Source organism: Leopardus geoffroyi, chromosome X (assembly GCF_018350155.1).
Source record: "Leopardus geoffroyi isolate Oge1 chromosome X, O.geoffroyi_Oge1_pat1.0, whole genome shotgun sequence".
Taxonomy (NCBI): Eukaryota; Metazoa; Chordata; class Mammalia; order Carnivora; family Felidae; genus Leopardus; species Leopardus geoffroyi.
In genome coordinates this window covers 128,196,433-128,216,640 of record NC_059343.1, presented here as the reverse complement: position 1 = coordinate 128,216,640, position 20,208 = coordinate 128,196,433, and the positions used below count along the sequence as shown (strand labels likewise).

Here is a 20,208-nt window from a genome sequence, read left to right as displayed (position 1 = left end):
TTCTAAGTCTGCTCCATTCCTCTTTCTATGAAGTTTCCTCTGCAAGGTTTTTGTTTCTCCTTCCCCATGATTTCAGCCTTTGGACTGAACCGTCAGGATATCATGGTACTGACTCAAGTGCCCCCTTTGGTTCCATGCATCTTTCACATAGATAACCATTATTCATCCTTTAGGTCTTGAGAAGCAAATGTTGGCACATATGCATCAACATCCAGGGATGTATTATATATTTTGCTCCAGAATCTCCTATGGGGCCTGCCCAGAATACTATTAAGCGTGTGTGTGTGTGTGTGTGTGTGTGTGTGTGTGTACATATAAATAATCTGTTTCACTTAGTGAAGTGTCAGTTGCTGTAATACATGCAGATTATCATGATGGTAAGTTAAAAATTCAGAAAGCAAATACATACTAAATCAATGGAGAGTTTTTAAGCAAAACAGCAAAATAAAGAGGTGATCAAAAGAGTGAGCTGGCTATGACGTTCTCAAAAGCAGCGGGATTTATGTATACTCGCAATAGCATGCATTGTTTATGAAGTCAGTGCTCAATGTGAACTCAAACAGTAGCAGGTAGGGCTAGCCTGGGAGTCTATTCTGTCTCTAAGCAACAGATTCTGTCACCTGGAAACATTCATGGGAGCACAAAAAATGTTGCAGTGGACATTGTAAAGCCTATCCATTGACCTTGGGTCAGGACTGCTCACGGGATGATCTGCTCTGCAAACTTTCCCTCCTTTATTTCAGAAGCCTTTGCTGAAAGTAATGATTTATAAGGGGGCCTGGGCGGACTTTGGAAGTGAGACCCTTTTCCTAAGCCTGGCTTTTATTATGCCACCGCTTCGTGTGTCCTAAGTTATTGGGGTAACTTGTAAATAGTTCAGAGTTTGGAGTTAAAAAGGCCAGTGGCTCCCTTCTCGGCTCACTCCAAGATGACCAGGGGTGAGAATTCCATCTCCTCCCAAACCTCCCGCAGGAAAAGGGGGCTGGTAGGAGGGGAGTGGGGTGCCCATGACGTTAGAGGCACCTGGGCCTCCGGGCCGTCTGCGCCAGGACTGCAACTCACCTGCCAGGTGTTTCGGCTCGGGTTCTGTGGGCTCGTCGGTGGTAGCCCCGAGGGCAGCCTTGGACGCAAAAGACCCCATGGTGCGTCACGGGCCGCCGGCCACGAGGGTGATGTGTGCGGTGTCCGGTCCCTCCTCTTCCGGGCCAGCGGACTGAGCCAGGACCGGCACTGCAAGCAAAGGGCGGAGCACCTGAGGTGACGGAAGAAAGGCCCGGCTGTGCGGCTAGCCTTCACTTGGCAACCTTTTCTCTTTGCAGCCCGACGCACACCTGCAGCATCATGAGGTGGGGTTTGAAGCTGCGAGGCACCGGTCACATGACAATACTTTGGAAACCCTTGATGTGGCATTCTTAGGGAGGCTCCAGTCACGTATTATGGAGGCTGCTTCCCACCTGAGGACATGTCCTCCGCCCCTTCGCCCAGCATCAGACATATAAGTCCGTAGGGTTGTTCGTACTGTCCCTTCATTACACTTTTCAAATGTACGGAATCCGTACTGATGTTGCCACTGTCGTGCCTTATATTGGTAAGTCTTCTCTGTTCTTTTTCTTCATGGTTCTGGGCAGAGAGCTATCACCTTTCATGATCTCGAAGACCCAACTTGTGGTAGGGTAATCTATTTGAGATTCCTCTTTATAATATTAGCAGTTAGGCTTAAGTACTGCCTTTCTTCTCAAAGAACATATTTCTTGATTTCAATCTTTTAAACTTTGTTGAGATTTGATTTATGAAACAGAATATGCTCTCCCAAGATCAGTGTTCTCTATACTCTCGGAAAGATGCATATTTTTCTACTATTGGGTGCAATGTTCCAATCAAATGTGTAACATAGTTCCTGATATTGTATCACAAGTGATTGGAGCCATCTCCTTCCCTGTCCATGCTTCAAATGGGAGACTTTCTCTTCATGTCTCTTCAAGTTCAATAACCTTTTCTTCTTTCTTCTGCATTCTAATCTTCTGCTAATCTCATCCGGGACAGGCTGCATTTCGAATATTGTATTTTTCATCCCTGGAAATTCCATTTGGTTCTTTTTATATCATCCATTGCTCTCCTCATTAGGATCACATTGTCCTTTAAACCCTTGAGGATATTCATAATAGTTATATTGGTTATTTTAAGATGCTTGTCTGCTAATTCTTTCATCTTTCATAATTCTAGCTGTTTCTGTTGACTTTTTTTCTTTGTGCATGAGTCACATTTTTCTGCTTCTCCCTATGCCTAGCAATTTTGTATGAATGCCAGACGCTGTTACTTTTACTTTGTTGAGTCCTCTATTTTGATGTATTCCATTAAAGAATGTTGAGGTTTGTTTAGATAGGCATGTATGATACTTTGATATCACATACTTTCAGGTCATGTTTTCTTAAACAGCTTTATTGATACTTAATTCACACATTGTACAATTCACCGATTTAATCTGCAATTCCGTAGCTTCTAGTACATTCAGAGTTGTACAACCATCACCAAGATCAAGTTACATCTTTACCACCTTCAAAAGAAACCCCAGACTCATTAGCTGTCATTCCCCATTTCCCCCTAAACTTCACATCCCTAGGCAACTACTCTTCTACTTTATGACTCTAAAGATTTTCTGGACATTTCATATAAGTGAAATCATTCAGTATGTGGGCCTTCGGCAGTGCTTTCTTTCACTTAATATATTCCAGGTTCATTCATCTTGTAGCATGTATCAGTACTTCATTCTTTTTATGGCCAAATAATATTCCACTGCATGGATATACTACAATTCATGTATTCATTCATTGATGGATATTTGGGTTGTTTCCCTATTGAACTATTGTGAATAGTGCTTCCTTTACAAGTTTTTGTTTCAATACCTGTTTTCAGTTGTTTGGGGTATATACCTAGGAGTCATACGGTCATATGACTTTAACGATCAATCGGTCATATGTTAATTCTGTGTTGAACTTTTTGTGAGAAATTGCCAAACCATTTTCCACAGTGGCTGAACAATTTCACAACCCCATGAGCAATGTATGAAGGCTCTAATTTCTCCACATTTGTTTGATTTCAGCCATCCTACTGTGTGGGAAGTGGTAACTCTTTCAGGTTTCATTTGCATTTCCCTGATGACTAATGATTTAGAGGATTTCTTTCATGTACTTTACCGGGAATTTGTGTATCTCCTTTGGGGAAATGTCTATTCAGATCCTTTGCCCATTTTTAAATTGAGTTATTTATCTTTTTAAAGTTTTATTGAAGTCTGATTAACAAAAATTATGTGTATATTTAGGTTGTACAATGTCATGTTTTCTTTTAAGGTGTATAACATGAGGATTTATTTATTACATTTATATTATTCTTAAGAGTTTATTATAAACTAGTTTCACAGGCCACAAAGAAGTAAAAGGACTAGTACAGCCTTACAGGAAACAGGCAGGGGGTTGAGGAGGGCCAGTATGGGTCTAGGGCCTTGGTGGGTGCATTCTGGGGGGAGAGGGCCCTGAAAGGGAAACCAGACAATCCCGTGAGACTCAGAGAACAACGGCATAACAAACAGATCTGTGGCAATGTGGCCCTGGAGCACTGGGCCCATGCCTCTGTGGAGCAATTTCCATAACTCTGTGGCCAAGGGTCAAAGAAGGCCTCAAACCCCTGGGAGAAGGGGGCTGCATCCCTGGTGGGAGCATGCCAATTGGAGTTCCTCGTCCAGAAGGGGATCCCCATTGGGGAACCCATGGGAGGCCTCATGACAGGTGGTGGGCCCATCGTGCCTGCAGGGGGTGCCCTCAGCCCATAGGTGTGAAGGACCCCCACAGCCAGGTAGATACTGGGTTGGGGCCCCTCCAGTTCTGACTGTGGCAGTAGCTGCAGCGGCTGCCACAGTGCCTCTTCCTTGCCGGGTCGTCACTTGTTGGGATGGCCCTCAGACTGGCCCAGCAAGTCCTACAGGAGTGTAGGGCATCAGAACACCAGTGGGGATTCCTCTGCCCAGAGCTCTCCCTATCCCTGGGTCCCTGACAGCTCCAGCAAGTGATAGTCGTGCAATGCCAGTATCTTTGGGAGTAGACCCGTCTACTGTCATTGACACTAGCTTCTCTCCCCAAAGTAGCACCAGACCGAGGACTCACTTCTCTTTCTGCTTGTTTTGAGTTCTTTGGCTAGATCTTCCTGAATTCTTCACAGTCACAGAAGATCAAATTCGTAAGCTGGCCGAAAGCCTTGAAGTCTTGAACGTGCTAATGAAGATATGGCCATCTTGCGGGATGTACCTCACCCTGTAGTCAGTGTGCTGCGGTTGTGATAGCTCCAATTCCGGCTCAATTCCCTCAGCACAGCCCAGATCACACCACTGCTCCTGCAAGTGTGGCCATGGATAAAATGGGATCTGGTAAAAGCTACTTTCCATCCTGGCGCTGGGCTCTTGAGTTCCACATGAGGATTTAATATATGTATACACCGTGAAATGATTACCACAGTCAAGTTACACATCCATCACCTCACATACTTACAGTTTTTCTGTGTGTATGGCAAGAACACTTAAGATCTACTCTTTCGGCAAATTTCAGGTATACTATAAAATTTTATCAACTATGGTCACCATGATGTACGTTAACTAATCTCTCTCATAACTGAAAGTTTGTACCCTTTAACCAGCTTCTTCCCATTTTCCCCCCTCCTCAGCCCCTAGCAACTGCCATCATTCTACTCTCTGGTTATATGAGTTCAGCGTTTTCAGGTTCCACATATAAATGAGATCATGCATTAGCTGGATTTCTGTGTATGGCTTATTTCACTTAGCATAATGTTCTCCAGGTTCATCCATTTTGTCACAAATGGCATCATTTCCTTCTTTCCGATGGCTAACTAATATTCCATTGTATATACACCACATTTTCTTGATCGATTCATCCATCAATAGACACTTAGATTGTTTCCACATCTTGGCTCTTAGTAATAATGCTGCAATAAACATGGGAATGCATACATCTCTTTGAGATCCTGATTGTATTTTCTATGGATATATACCCAAAAGTGGGATTGCTGCTGAATCATTCAGTAGTCTATTCTTAATTTTTTGAAGAATCTCCATACTGTTTTCCATAATGGCTATATCAATTTATATTCCCATTAACAGTGTGCAGCTGTTCTCTTTTATCCACACCCTCACCAATACTTGTTATCTCTTGTCTTTTTAAGATTTTTTTAAGTTTAAATGCTACACCCAGCACCCAACGTGGGGCTCAAATTCATGACCCCAAGACCAAGAGTCACATGCTCCACCAACTGAGCCAGCCAGGTGCCCCATCTCTTGTCTTTTTACCTCACAAGTGTGAGGTGATATTTTGTGGTTTTGGTTTGCATTGTCTGGCTTTTCATACACATGTTGACAATTGTATGTCTTCTCTGGAAAAATATTCATTCAAGTCCTTTGCCCACTTTTTAATGCTTTTATTTTATTTTTTTTTAATTTACTTATTTATTTTTTAATTTACATCCAAGTTAGCATATAGTGCTATAATGATTTTAGGAGTAGATGCCAATGATTCATCCCGTATGTATAACACCCAGTGCTCATCCCAACAAGTGTCTTCCTTAATGCCCCTTGCCCATTTAGCCCATCCCCCCACCAAACCTCCTCCAGCAACCCTCAGTTTGTTCTCTGTATTTAAGAGTCTCTTATGGTTTGCCCCCACCTCCCTGTTTTTATATTATTTTGGCTTCCCTTCCCTTATGTTCATCTGTTTGGTATCTTAAATTCCTCATATGAGTGCAGTCATATGATATTTGTCTTTGACTGGCTTAATTTCCCTTAGCATAATACCCTCTAGGTCCATCCATGTAATTCCAAATGGCAAGATTTCATTCTTTTTGACTGCCGGGTAATACTCCAATGTATATACATACCACATCTTCTTTATCCATTCATCCATCGATGGACATTTGTCCTTTGCCCATTTTTTAACAGATTATTTCTTTTGGTTTGTTTTGTTTGCTACTGTTTTATTAGTTCCTTATATATTTTGGATACTAACTTCCTATCAGATATATGATTTGCAAATATTTTCTTACATTCTATTGGTTGAATTTTCATTTTGATGGTTTCCACTGCTGTACAGAAGCTTTTTAGCTTGATATAGTCCCACTTGTTTATTTTTGCTTTTTTTTCTGTGCTTTTGCTATCATATCCAACAAATCATTACCAAGACCAATGTAAAGGAACTTTTTCCCTGTGTTTTCTTTTAGGAGTTTCAGGTCTTATTTTTAAGTCTTTACTCCATTTCAACTTAATTTCTTTTTTTAATGTTTACTTTTTGAGAGAGAGAGAGCACGTGCATGTGCATGTGCATGAGTGGGGGAGGGGCAGAGAGGGAGAAAGAGAATCTGAAGACTTCACACTCAGCGAAAAGTCCAATGTGGGGCTCCACCTCACAACTGTGAGATCATGACCTGAGCCGTAATCAGGAGTCGGACACTCAACGGAGTGAGCTCTCCAGGCGCTCCTCCATTTCAAGTTAGTTTCTGTGTATTGTGCAATATAAGGGTCTATTTTCACTCTTTAGCTTATGTATATCCAGTTTTCCCAACACCATTTATTTAAAAGCCTATCATTTCCCAATTGTGTATTTTTGGTGCCCTTGTCAAAGATTAGTTGACCATGTATGTACAGGTTTACTCCTGTGTTCTTTATTCCATTCTATTGGTCTATGTGTCTGTTTTTATGCCAGTACCATAGTGTTTTGATTGCTACAGTTTTGTAATATCATTTGAGCAAAGCCTCCAGCTTTGTTCTTCTTGCTCAGGACTGCTTTGGCAATCCCAAATAGGGAATCTTTTGTGGTTCCTTAGGAGTTTTAGGATTTTTTTTTCTTTTTTTGTGTGAAAAATGCTATAAGAATTTTGATAGGGATTGCATTGAATCTGTAGATCACTTTAGGTCGTACGGACATCTTAATGATATTAATTCTTCCAGTCAGTGAACACAGGATATGTTTCCATTTATTTGTATCTTCTTCAAATTCTTTGATCAGTGTCTTGCCATTTTCAGTGTACAGATCTTTCACTTCCTTGGTTAAATTTATTCCTAAATATTTTTGATGCTATTGTATATGGGAACGTTTTTAATTTTTTTTTTTCAGATAGTTCATTGCTAATATATAGAAACACAACTTATTTTGTATGTTGGTTTTGTATCCTGCAACTTTACAGAATTTGTTTATTTAAAAAAATTTTTGGTGAAGTCTTTAGGTTTTTCTACATATAAGACCATGTCATCTGCAAACAGAGTTAATTTGACTTCTTTTTTTACAATTTGGATGCCTTTCTTTTTCTTGCCTAATTGCTCTCTCTAGGACTACCAGTGTTATCTTAAATAAAAGTGGTGAGAGTGGGCACCCTTCTTTTATTTCTGATCTTTGAGAAAAAGCTTTAAGCTTTTCACCATTGAGGATGATGTTAGATATGGGCTTGTGGAATATGGCTTTTATTATGTTGAGTTACATTTCTTCCATACTAATTTGTTGAGTTTTTATCATGAAAATATGTTGGATTTTGCAAAATGCTTTTAATGCACTTATTGAGGTGATCATATGATTTGTGTCCTTCATTTTGGTAATGTGGAATATCACAGTGGTTGGTTTGTGGATGTTAAACCATCCTTGCATCCCTGGGATATATCCCGTTTGACCATGGTATACGATCCTTTTATGGTGCTGTTGAATTTGATTTGCTGGTATTTTGTTGAGAATTTTTACATCTTTTTCATCAGGGATATTGGCCTATAATTTCCTTTTATTGTGTGTTCTTATCTGGCTTTGGTATGAAGGTAATGCTGGCCTTATTAAATGAATTTGGATGTGGTCCCTCCTCTTCAATTTTTTGGAAGAGTTTGAGAAAGACTGCTACAAATTCTTCATTAAATGTTTTGTAGAATTCACCCATGCACAGTTTTAAGCCATTTGGGTGGGGGGTGGGGTGCACAACTGTAGCAGCCCAGTACTGGAAACTATCATTAGATGACTGAGGCTCGGGCCCAGTGCCGTACAGACATAAGGCAGGGAATTTGGTTTGTAAATGTGTTGATTCCCTGGAAAGGTACTTCCCATTGAAAGAAAGTGTTTAATTTTGAGTTTGGGAGGGGGTGAGAGACCCAGCCTGGCCTTAAGTGAGCTGATCCATCTTTGGACTAGGCCCAGGCATCTTCAGGAACCTCAGTGTACTGAAGGCCTCAAGGAAAGGGAAGCAGTACTAATGAAAAAGAGCTTGTAGAAACAGGAGTGCTTCAGGCTGTGGACTGCATGCTGAGTAGCTTCCTTAATGGCTCCTGTTTCTATCAGCTCCTCCATCAAGACAGTGATCTCCCATTTCTCTTGCCCTGGCGTCCTACACTGCTTCCGTTTTTCCACACCACTGTGGGCACTCACCCCACCACCGCTGTTCTGATTGTGGAACCTCCCTCACAACCTGAAGAGGTGTGAAACAGTCTCAAAACACCTAGTCCCATGGCACATTCAGCAGTATCAGCCATAAACACAGAGTATCAAGAAGGTCCATCAACTAAAACAGAATAGGAATTAGCTTCAAGGACCTCAGTGGTGTGACCACAGTCAGCTGACTGCACTGAAATAACAACACTGTAACCCATAAAGGTCTTCCCAGTAGCCCAAGAAGGGATCAAAAGTCTGATGCTTTACCATAGGACAAATGGGCCGGTTTTTGGCAGGAGTTCCAGGGTTGGTTTTTTTTTTTTTTTTTTTCTTTCTTTTAAATCAGGATCATAAAGTTCTTTACCTTGTGAAACACAGCTGTTTTTCTCGGACTGACAGAAAGACTAAAGACTGCGAATTCACCCCACTGTTTCAAGAAATGCTCCCTAACAGGCAGGCATCTGGAGTTTGTTGGGGCCACAGTCATTGAAATTGAGACTTCCAACTTGCCACAGCCAAGACATTATTTCTACCGCTTTATAAATGTGTATAGTTTAGACATATATAGTTTAGACATATTTCAACACCAATTACACATTTTTACAATACGTACAATTAACTCACCCAAGCCTCGTTCCCATTACAAAGTTACTTTAAAGTTTTTTTCTCTTCACTGCAAGTTTTACCCAAACTCTAAGAACAATGTTTTTCTTTTTTGTTGGTGTTGTAACAAAAAGAGATACTACACCGTATCTCCCCAGCTGGGAGCTCCCAGTGCAGGGTGGAGAGGAAGAGGCCAGCCTGCAGGGTTGTCTGGAGCTGCAGGGAAGTGTCTTCTCTTTTTTTCATTTTTTATAAACAGCTTTATTGAGACATAGTTTACGGACCATACAAACCACTGAAAGTGATCAATTCAATGGTTTTTAATATAGTCACAGGGTTGTGCCACCACTGCCATAATTAACTTTAGAATATTTTTGTTACCTCAAAAAGAAAGCCAATACCTTTAGCTATCACCCCTCTGTTCTCCCTCCCTCCAGTTTCTGGCAGCCGCTAATCTGCTGTCTCTACAGATTTCCCAATTGTGGACATTCCAGAGGAACAGAATCATAAAATATGTATCCTTTTGTGTATGCCTTCTTTCATTTAGCATGTGTTCAAGGTTCATCTATGTTGTAGCAAGTGCCAGTAATTCAGTAGTTTTAATTACCAAATAATATTCCACTGGATGGATAGACCACATTTCGTTTATCCATTCCAGTTTGTGGACATTTGGGTTGTTTCCACCTCTTGGCTATTTTGAATAGCTCTGACATACACATCCGTGCATAACTTGTTTGAATACCTACTTTCAGTTCTGTGGGATGTATACCCAGGAGTGGAGTCACTGGATCATATGGTAATATTCTATGTTTACATTTGGGAGGAACCACTATTGTCCATTTCACATTCGCACCAGTCATGTACAAGGTTTCCAATTTCTCCACATCCTCACCAACACTTGTAATTGTCATACTTTTTTATTCTAGCAGGTGTGAAGTGGTATCTCATGGTTTTCATTTGCATTTTCCTGATTACTAATGATGTCAAGCATGTTTTCATGTGCTTATGGACAATTTATTTATCCATGGAGAAATACTATTTATATCCTTGGCCCATTTAAAAATATTTTTGTGAGTTGTCAAAATTCTTTACATATTCTGGATGCTTTCTTATTTATATCATTTGCAAATATTTTTTCTCCCACTCTCTGGGTTTTTTCACTCATATTTAGACCTCATATTTAGGTCTCTGATACATTTACACTCGATATTTGAATATGGTGTGGGGTAGGTGTCCACCTTCATTCTATTGCATGTGTTTGACAGCTGTTAAAAAGATTATTCTTTCCCCCCATTCAATAGTCTTGGTATCCTTCTTGACAATAAGTTGACCACAGATGTGTAGGTTTACTTCTGGACACCCAGTTCTACTCCGGTGATCTGTACATCTATCCTTGCAACACTACCAAGCTGTCTTGATTGTCATTGCTTCCTATGAGTTAGTGTGCTCCTTCTTTGTTCCTCTTTTTCAAGATTGTTCTGGCTATTCGCTGAGTCTACAAATTGGCTTTCACCACAATCTCTACCACTGGTACAAGTGCCCTTAGGCTTCAACTTTTCCACATTCTGTTACAAATAAAGTCGGTTCCTCTGGGAAGAGATTAGGAGTGTCTGTTTTATGGACTGCCTCTCCCCCCTAGGCAAAATCTCTGAGCCGGGGCTCTGCGGCTGAGGATAGGGACAAGGGCAAGCTTCTCTCTGAATGACACCTCTGCTCTAGGAGTTAAAAGGTCATTTGGGGGTGGGGGTTGCAGTAGCCTAAGATCCTTTCAGCTTGCCTTTCCAGGCATGGAACCACGACCTCACGAGCTAGGGCAAGGGTGATCAGGGGCCCAGTACTCTCAGTGCACCATGCCCAAATTAGAGCCTCCATCCAATGAGTGGGGGCTGAATGGGAGAAAGGAGCCCTCACCTCTCAACTGCACTTACCTGGGGCTTACTCTCAGCAACAGAAAGTGGGGAGCAGGATGAGAAACACTGAAGTCCTGGTCCTCCTGGGAAGAAAGCCCTCCAACTGGGAGTTGGGAGGAAGGGAACCCTGTGTTCTTGGCTGCACCAGTCTGAAGTGGAGTCTCCTTGCTGAGCTGGGAGAGGGGAAGGAGGGAGCTGATCTCAGTTCAAAAATTAGAGATTCTTAACACATTTTTGTAGATTTTCTTGAATAGACATTTCTTGACTTGTTTACCCTTAGGACCATTTCCAGACAGTTTAATTTTTTCAAAGGGGCGCCTGGGTGGCTCAGCCAGTTAAGCGTCTGACTTTGGCTCAGGTCATGATCTCGCAGTTTTTGAGTTCGAGCCCCATCTCGGCCTCCCTGCTGACAGCTCAGAGCCTGGAGCCTGCTTCAGATTCTGTGTCTCCCCCTCTCTCTACTCCTCCCCTGCTCACATTCTGTCTCTTTCAAAAATAAACATTAAAAAAAATAAAAATAAAATAATTTTCACCGGTTTCACTGGGGAGTGAATCTGTAGACCTCCTCACACTGTCATGGTGGAAGTTTATGGAGGTTTCAAAGCAGCTTCAAGTAGAGTAAAGGAGGGAGGGATTTGGGGAGGTTGCAAAACTACCAATACCACTTTGAATTTACTTTTGGTTTTAAGTGGCCTTTTGTTAGCTGCACCAATGAACTTTTAACGACAGCTAAGGCACCGATCAGGTGGCTTATTTCAGTCCTACTTTCTGCTGCTTAACTTCCAGATGTAGATCAACAGGCCGCATATGCCACTGCACCCTAGGGAGCCCTGTTAGGTCTTCTAACCCAGATCACACAGCCCCTGAACGCGTAGGACAGCGGGAGGGCTCTTACTCTCTCTGCTTTCACTGAACAGTTATGTGAGAGTTGTGCTACCAAATCCTGGAGAGTCTGTCTTATCCCGTAACCTGGCCCTGCTTGTCTTTAAAGAGGGCATTTTAACTTTACCAGCCTCATGTTGAGCCCCAAGACCGAGGCTAACAGATTTGGTGGGTTAAGCCACACAGGCCCTTTTCAGATTCAGATAGTTTATTACTTACATCATCAGCAGAAGGAAGAGACATCAAAGGTACTGGCAGTTCTTTGCAATCTTTGTCCCACGCGCCCAAATGGATGGAAGCAAGTTGAAAGGGGCTGGATGGCTTCAGTGTGAGCTGTGAGCCACCCCAGTTTTGCCAGGAGGCAAAAAGTAACTTTCAGGACAGCCTCCCAGAAGTTCTATACAGGCCTCTATCTTTTCATGTAATGGGAAGAGCTCAAGATGTTCTGCCAAGACCCAGATTAGCTCCAGCTCAGAGCCTGGAGCCTGCTTTGGATTCTGTGTCTCCCTCTCTCTCTGGCCCTCCCTGCTAATGCGCGCTCTCTCTCTCAAAAATGAATAAACATTTTTAAAAAAAGATGTCTATTCAGTTTCTGCTTTATGCAAAACGTTGTTCTGTTCACTGAGGTAAGAAACAAAGGAATATGGTTGAGATTGAAAACCAGGAGTCCAGATTTAGATATATTAAGAGATCCAGTGGAAATGGGTTGAAGGCAGGTGGAAATGGAGATTTAGAGTTCACACAGAGGTCTGGATGGACACACGGATTTGTCTGTCAACTCCATATAGGTAAGCAACAATAGACCAGCCTATGAATGAACTTGAGAAGGAACAGCTAGAGGAGAGAAAGCCAGAAAATAGAAGCCAAGAGAGGTAGATTTCAAAGAAAAGTAGCTGTGTCAAGACTGGTAGGTTCATTAAGGGTATGGAAAGCATCTGCTGTCACTATGTGGAGGTCATTGGATAACTTCGGCAAGAGTGGTTTGAACGGAATGATGTGGGCAGAGGTCATAACGCAATGAGCTGATGAATGAAGATGAGAAAACAGAGGGAGGAAGTGTCCATATTGTTCCCATCAGAATTTTGGCTGTGATTGAAAATAGATGATCTACTAACCAGAAGGGGATACAGAGTTGCAAAGTGAATGCAATATTTGGTGGAAAGTAAGCCCAATTAGTGAGAAAGTAATGATACGCCCTCTTTACATCACTGTTCCTTGTGCTGCTGAACACTTTTAAAGACTGAGCACTAACCTCAAGGAACGTTGGTGGTCATCTACTCCAACTTTATAAAATGAAAAAACTGAAACCCAGTAAAGGAAAGGGACATGTGCTCAACCTTGGCCTGTGAAAACATTCAAATCATTTTATTCCTCTTGGGTTTTCTTTTTATCACTCTTATCTTATTTCATAAATTAAGTACCACTCACCCTAGTTCCTTATTTAATACTTCTAACTTTTTATTTTGTAATAACTATAGATTTACAGGAAATTGTAAAAATAGTACAGTGCGTCCCATGTACCCTTCACCCAGTTTCCTCCAGTGGTTCAGATCTTACATGATTAGTACAACTTCAAAACGAGCATTATTGATGATGGTACAATACTGCTAACGAAACTATAGACCTTATTTGGTTTCATCAGAGTTTACATGCATTCATTTGTGGGTCTATGTAGTTTTAGCACGAATAATGTAATCAACACCATAATTAAGATACAGAATTCTTTCATCGGCACAAAGGAACTCCCTATGTTGATCCCTTTACAGTCGCACGTATCTCATACTTCCTCCAGTCCCTACCCTGGCAAATGTGAATCTGTTCCTCATTTCTATAGTTTTGCCATTTCAAGAATGCAGTCACAGAATATGTGACATTTTCAAACTGGCTTCTTCATTCATCGTAATACCCTTGAGGTCCACCCAAGTTGTGTAGATCAACAGTCGTCTGTTTTTCTTCAATTGCAGGGCAGTATTCCATGGTACAGGTGCTTGCTTTAATCACTCACTCAGTTGCAAGACAGCTGGGTTGTCTCCAGTTTTTAGCTGTTAAATAAAGCTGCTAAGAACATTGGTGTACGAGTTTTTGTGCCAACATAGGGTCTCACTTCTGGGGGATGAATGTCCAGGAGTGCAATTGCTGGGCTGTATGACACATGTGTGTTTAACTTTGTTAGAAATTTCCAAACTCTTTTCTAGGGAAGCTGTACCATTTAACATTCCTACAAGTACTGTATGAGATATCTGGTTTGTATGCTCAACAGCATCTGGTATTTTTACTATTTGTTCTTCAGCCATTCTGATAAATGTGTAATTGTAATTCATTGTGGTTTTAATTTGCATTCCCTCATGACTAATGAAGTTGAAGATCTCTTCGTGTGCTTACCTGCCACCCACGTGTCCTCTTTAGTGAAATGTCTATTCGTGTCTTTTGCTCACTTTCTAAATGGATGGTTTTTGATTGTTGATTTTATATAGTCTAGATTGATCAGATATATTGTTTGCAAATAATTTCCCTCAATAATTTCTGCCTCTTAAATTTTTTACAGAGCAAAAGTGTTTCATTTTGATGAAGTCCAGTGTAGCAGTTCTTTCCTTTTAGGACTGTGCTTTTGTGGTGGAGGCCAAGAACTCATGATTTTTCTCTGATTGTTTTTTCCCTAAAAGATTTCTAGTTCTACATCTTTTATCTAAATCCATGATATTTTTTGAATTAATTTCTGTCTAAGGTGTGCAGCTTAGGTCAAAGTTCAGTTTTTTGCCTATGGGTGTAAATCGCTCCAGCATAGCTTGTTGAAAAGACTATTTATCCTCACTCCGTTGAATTGCTTTTACACGTTTGTCGAAATCAGTTGCACATATACCACACTGTCTTGATTACTGTAGCTTTATAGTAAGTCTGCAAGTCAGGTAATGTGAGTCTTCCAACTTCTTCAAAACTGATTTAGCTTAATTAATTTTATACCTGGATAATTTCATTTTTCCTACAAGGAAAGAAAAAAATAGAGAACTGTGGCTGTGGGAAATTACAGAAAATATGGCATTTACACTCCCTGTGCCCTACAGTAGTGGTTTTTAAACTTTAGTATGCCTTAGAATCAGCTGGGGCATTCACAGAGATTTCTAGGTTCCACCCCGAGAGATGAAGGCTGACCTCCAAGTGATTCACGTGCAGGTGGACTAAACCTTGAAATCTGAAACACAATAAGCTAGGGAGAAGCAAGAAGAAAAATAAAAAAACAAAAACCAACCCTTTGCCACTATTGTTGAGATTGTTTTCTTTCTTCCCACTTCCTCCAATTCTCACTTTAATTTCAAGTATACAATAGGCTTGACTCTTTTCTGAAGACACGCTTATCATTTGTAGTTATACATAGAAAGAATAATGCAACAGAACTTGTTAAAACATGATTTTTGTTACATCATAAGTCCTGAGTGTTTCTGGAAAAACCTATTTATATCATAATGGCAGTTCCTAGGTAAATAGGATCTCTTCAGTAGGAATTTGCTTCAGAGTCAAATATGCTAGAACTCATCTATTTGGTTAGAACGGCACCCACATAGATTCAACCTTCGATAGGTATCTCAGAATGCCTAATATTCTAGAGATCAAGAAGGAAGACATAAGCCATATGGCTCTCAATGAAGGCTAAGAGTACAGGTAGGGCGCTAATGAGACACCTTCACTTCCCTCCATTAACTATAGTATATTCAGGGGCGCCTAGGTGGCTCAGTCGGTTGAGCGTCCGACTTGGGCTCAGGTCATGGTCTCGCAGTCTATGAGTTCGAGCCCCGCATCAGGCTCTATGCTGACAGCTTGGAGCTTGGAGCCTGGAGCCTGCTTCGGATTCTGTGTCTCCCCCTCTCTCTGTCCCTCCCCCCTGCTCATGCTCTGTCTGTCTGTCTCTCTCTCTCTCTCTCTCTCTATCAAAAATAAATAAACATTAAAAAAAAGATTTAAGGGGCGCCTGGGTGGCGCAGTCGGTTAAGCGTCCGACTTCAGCCAGGTCACGATCTCGCGGTCCGTGAGTTCGAGCCCCGTGTCGGGCTCTGGGCTGATGGCTCAGAGCCTGGAGCCTGTTTCTGATTCTGTGTCTCCCTCTCTCTCTGCCCCTCCCCCGTTCATGCTCTGTCTCTCTCTGTCCCAAAAATAAATAAACGTTGAAAAAAAAATTTAAAAAAAAAAGATTAAAAAAAAACTGTAGTATACTCATTTACTTGTCCAACATGAGCATAACTCTCATAACTACAAGATTGAAACACGAAACGCTCTTCTGCCTTTAACTTATTCTAGGGATTGTGTCTAAAAATGAAAATAAAGACTTCAAAGCTAAGCAAGGGAAAAGTAAACATTTGAAATATACTTGGATATTTCCTTCCAAGATGTCCATGCCAATGTACCTTCCATAGCCTTCAAAAAAAAACTTTACTACTGAAATCATCTTCGTATGCACTTTGTAGGCCAGTTACAGTGAAACTTTCAGGAAGACATCTTGTGCTCAGTGCATTATTAACACCCTTCCACTGGGCTACAATAGGGGCTGCGCCACTGTCTGTCTACCCACGAGGTGGGTTAATTTTCAGACCATGCTTAATACACAAATTGAAAAAAACAAAATTTACCCCCATTGGTCTCCTGGTTTATTCTAGAGAAGACAGTTCTTGCAAAAGCTCTTCCTTTTCTTGTTGCAACTCCTGCAAATGCTGTTGGTTTTGCTCCAGTCTGTCCTCCAGCCACTGCAGGAGAGGCCCGCTGACTGCTGACATCTGGCTGCACAGGTTCTTGGTGAACACTTCAATGCAAGAAACGCACAGATGAGGGAACACTCTGCCACTAGGAGCCCCCCAACCACGAGCACATAAAGAAGGAGCTGGAGAAGGAAGTGGGACTGGCAGATGATCTTGGACACCTTCCTGAGTATGCCTGGATCCATAAGGTGGAGGGAAGCCTGGCCGTGCAGAGAGCAGAAACTGGCTCTTTCCTGCCTCCTGCAGAAGGGCTAAGAACTACAGGTCTCTTTCCCCAGCCCCGGGCATTGGCATGGTGCAAATGACCAGTGACCCCGACTCCCAGAGAGCAACAACTCTGCCTTCTGCCACTTACTTTTCCACAAGCCCAGTAGGAAAATGGCTCCAATGTTTCATATATTAATTCAACTCACCTCAGAGCTACTCTTTAATTTTTTTTATTTCTTTAATATAATTTATTGTCAAGTTAGCTAACATGCAGTGTATACGGTGTAGAGCCACTCTTTTAAAATGAGGACAACAGAGAGATGAAGAGTCAGGGAGCTCCCGTCATTCATGTTCAGCTTGATGGGGAGGCAAGGATTCTATAGTCCTCTTTTTGAAACAAATTCTGCCTAATGGAAATCTCTTTTTCTCCCTCATAACATATGACTTCTTGAAAATGACCAGTGTAAGACTGCGGGGTGCATCTTCCCAGATATGTGTATATAGTTCCATATAAATGGAACTATAAAGTATGCAGTATTTTGCGCAATGCTTCCTTCACTTGGCATAATTCCCTTGAGATTCATCCAGGTGGTATATGTCTCAGCAGTTCTCTTTGTTGTTGAGCAGCACTCCACTGTCTGGAGGGATCACACTGTGTCTACCCACTGACAGACACTCGGGTGTCTCCACCTTTTGGCCATTGTGAATAATGTTACTATGAATACTTCCGTACAGGTTTTTCTTTGAACACCTGTTTTCAACTCTTTGGGGTCTATGTAGAACTGGTGGGATATGTCATCATCGTAACTGCCAACCCCTTTAGGGGTGCCTGGCCGGCTCAGCCAGAAGACCCTGCGGCTCTTGATCTCAGGGTCATGAGTTTGAGCCCCGTGATGGGTGCAGAGATTACTTAATAATGCATAAATAAACAAACTCAAAACAATTTTTTAAAAAGCTTAAATACATCTGGAATTTACTTTTGTGTAGGATTTTAGGTAGGACTCTATTTTCCTCCAAATGTTAATAGAAAAATAGAAGCCCATGAAGATTAAGAATGTCTCTTGGATATATATATATATATATATGTGTGTGTGTGTGTGTGTGTGTGTGTGTGTGTATAAATAATAATAAAAAATGTACAAGGGCACCTGGGTGGCTCAGTCGGTTAAGCATCCACTTCGGTCAGGTCATGATCTGTGTCTCCCTCTCTCTCTGCTCCTCCCCTGCTCATACTCTGTCTCTCTCTCTCTCTCTCTCAAAAATAAATAAACATTACAAGATTACAAAAAAAGAATGTCTCTTCTGTTTGTCACTGAGCCCCAGTGCCTAGAACAGTGCCTCGCTGAAAGCAGGTGCTCATATGTTTCTTGAATGAACTAACAAACAAGTGAACTTGCCCAACACTATTTAGTAAATAATCCATCCTTTCTTACTGATTCGAAGTGATAGATTTATTAAATATAAATTTTTATATACACATGGGCCCAATTCTGGGCTCTATTCAGTTCTACTGATTTAATTGTTCATTTTTTATAATTTTTAAATTACTGCAGCTTTAGAGTATGGCTACATATCATATATTGCCAACTTTTAGCTCTTTGTCATGTTTTACCTCCAGATAGAAATGATGGGACAGATATGCCGAGTCATCTCTTCTTTTCCTCTAAAAGTAACGGCCTCACCTTCTTCCCCACTGTTGACTTTGACAGTCGCTGGGGAAGAAGACTACACAGAATGGCCTCAAAGACGAGGAATGGAAGGGTAGGAGCGTATGCTGGAGAAAAGTGATTTAGTACGTATATTGTACTGAGTTTCTGTTCCTTGGCCTTGTGTAGGAATTCCTTCTGTGTTCACTGACATGAAACGATTTCCTCTTTCATACCCTCCCTTCTCTCTGTCTCTCCATCTCTTTCAACTCCCACCATAATAGGCTAGTAGTGGTGTGCTGGAACCAGTTTAGATCAGCTCATGAGAGCCATCCGTTGAAATTTCAGGAAGTCTGCAAGCTGGTTGAAGCCACATTAGTTATTTGAAACCAGCCATGGTAGGGGTATTACACCATGGAAACTGGCAAACTCAAAAACTCAGGGCCCTTCCCCCTCCCTGAGAGCTGGGGTTAAACATACACCAGCACACCACCTAGGAAAATGATCATAAAGCTTGTTCCAGTCTTTCTTCCAGCCTTATTCTAGTTGTACATATAGTAAACGGTCCACAGGGTCCTAAAGAAAAATTGGGAGTAGGATTAAGGAACGGCAAAACTCTTGAAAAAGGAAATTCAAGGAGAACTTGTACCTATCACTGCAAGCACTTAACACTAAATTTGTTCCTGTCAGCTGAGTATTTAGGGATCACTGTCTGTGTTCTAAAAAGACAAACAAACAAACAAGCCTTACCTGAGCCATTATGGATCTTGGTTACTGAGTCCAGATGCGTAAGGCTAAAGGGATAAAATAGTTTAGGTCAGTAGCAAAGCAGCACTGAAAGGAAAACAAAGTGGTCATGGACAATATAACAAGTGATAAACTGCACCAGAACTTTGCCAGTTGGATTAGATGAATATGTATAATTTAAATCACATTACAGTTAAATTTTGCATTATTTGGGGATCTGATTTTCTTCAGAACTTCAAGATAATTCAAAGAGATAATATTAAATTACTCTCACTTCATATAGTACACATTTATTGGGAAAGACCCAGTGCTTGGCAACAGAGCTACTAAGATGTTGCAGTTTATTTTTTTTAACAACCAAAAAGTGCCTTTGCCCTTGAAGGGTTCAAAGTGCAGCAGGAAAGCAACGAATGTTAAACAGATTGTTAACACACTTTCTCACAGATGACAGAGGAGGGAAGACTCTACCTGTGGATCCTCCTATATGCGTCCTGCTCCTCTTGGCACAGGATCTTGGGCAGCTCGACTGCTGATTCAAGGCATACTTTCCCAATGGTCACATGAGGCACGATATGGATTGGGATTTCAATCCTCTCATACCTGCAAGACAATCAGTTCAGGTCAGTTTTATGTTTCCAGCTTTATTTTGGTGTAATTGACAAAAAGGAATTACATACATTGAAGGTGTAGAAATTGGTATTTTGACATTGATATTTTGAGTAAAATGATCACGACGCTTAAGCTAATTAACATATCCATCACCTCACATAGTTACCATTCTTTTTTTTTTTTTTTTAATTTTTTTTCAACGTTTATTTATTTTTGGGACAGAGAGAGACAGAGCATGAACGGGGGAGGGGCAGAGAGAGAGGGAGACACAGAATCGGAAACAGGCTCCAGGCTCTGAGCCATCAGCCCAGAAGAGCCCGACGCGGGGCTCGAACTCACGGACCGCGAGATCGTGACCTGGCTGAAGTCGGACGCTTAACCGACTGCGCCACCCAGGCGCCCCTCA

General features: G+C 41.4%; 2 protein-coding genes and 1 pseudogene across 10 annotated transcripts in view; all 3 read right to left on the bottom strand.

Moving 5' to 3' along the window:
• Positions 1-1,302, bottom strand: part of LOC123594987 (phosphatidylinositol-binding clathrin assembly protein-like) — a 47,944-nt gene extending 46,642 nt beyond the window's left edge. For 4 of the 6 annotated variants that reach the window (XR_006710970.1, XR_006710969.1, XM_045472105.1 and 1 more), the window contains exon 1: positions 1,063-1,302. Coding sequence is in view for 3 of the 6 variants with exons in the window: in XM_045472105.1 (XP_045328061.1) it covers positions 1,063-1,141 (79 nt within the window). In the remaining 3 variants the exon portion in view is untranslated. The remainder of the gene's footprint in view (positions 1-1,062) is intronic. The other 2 variants (XR_006710971.1, XM_045472103.1) reach the window with 2 other exon arrangements.
• Positions 1,303-2,806: 1,504 nt separating this feature from the next.
• Positions 2,807-4,861, bottom strand: LOC123594316 (annotated as a pseudogene).
• Positions 4,862-13,281: 8,420 nt separating this feature from the next.
• Positions 13,282-20,208, bottom strand: part of BRCC3 (BRCA1/BRCA2-containing complex subunit 3) — a 63,181-nt gene continuing 56,254 nt past the window's right edge. For all 4 annotated transcript variants that reach the window (XM_045470583.1, XM_045470582.1, XM_045470585.1 and 1 more), the window contains 4 exons: positions 19,662-19,793; positions 19,197-19,240; positions 16,468-16,637; positions 13,282-14,827 (listed from right to left, as the gene is read on the bottom strand). In XM_045470583.1, the coding sequence (XP_045326539.1) occupies positions 16,486-16,637; positions 19,197-19,240; positions 19,662-19,793 (328 nt within the window). In that variant the 3' untranslated portion in view covers positions 13,282-14,827; positions 16,468-16,485. The remainder of the gene's footprint in view (positions 14,828-16,467; positions 16,638-19,196; positions 19,241-19,661; positions 19,794-20,208) is intronic.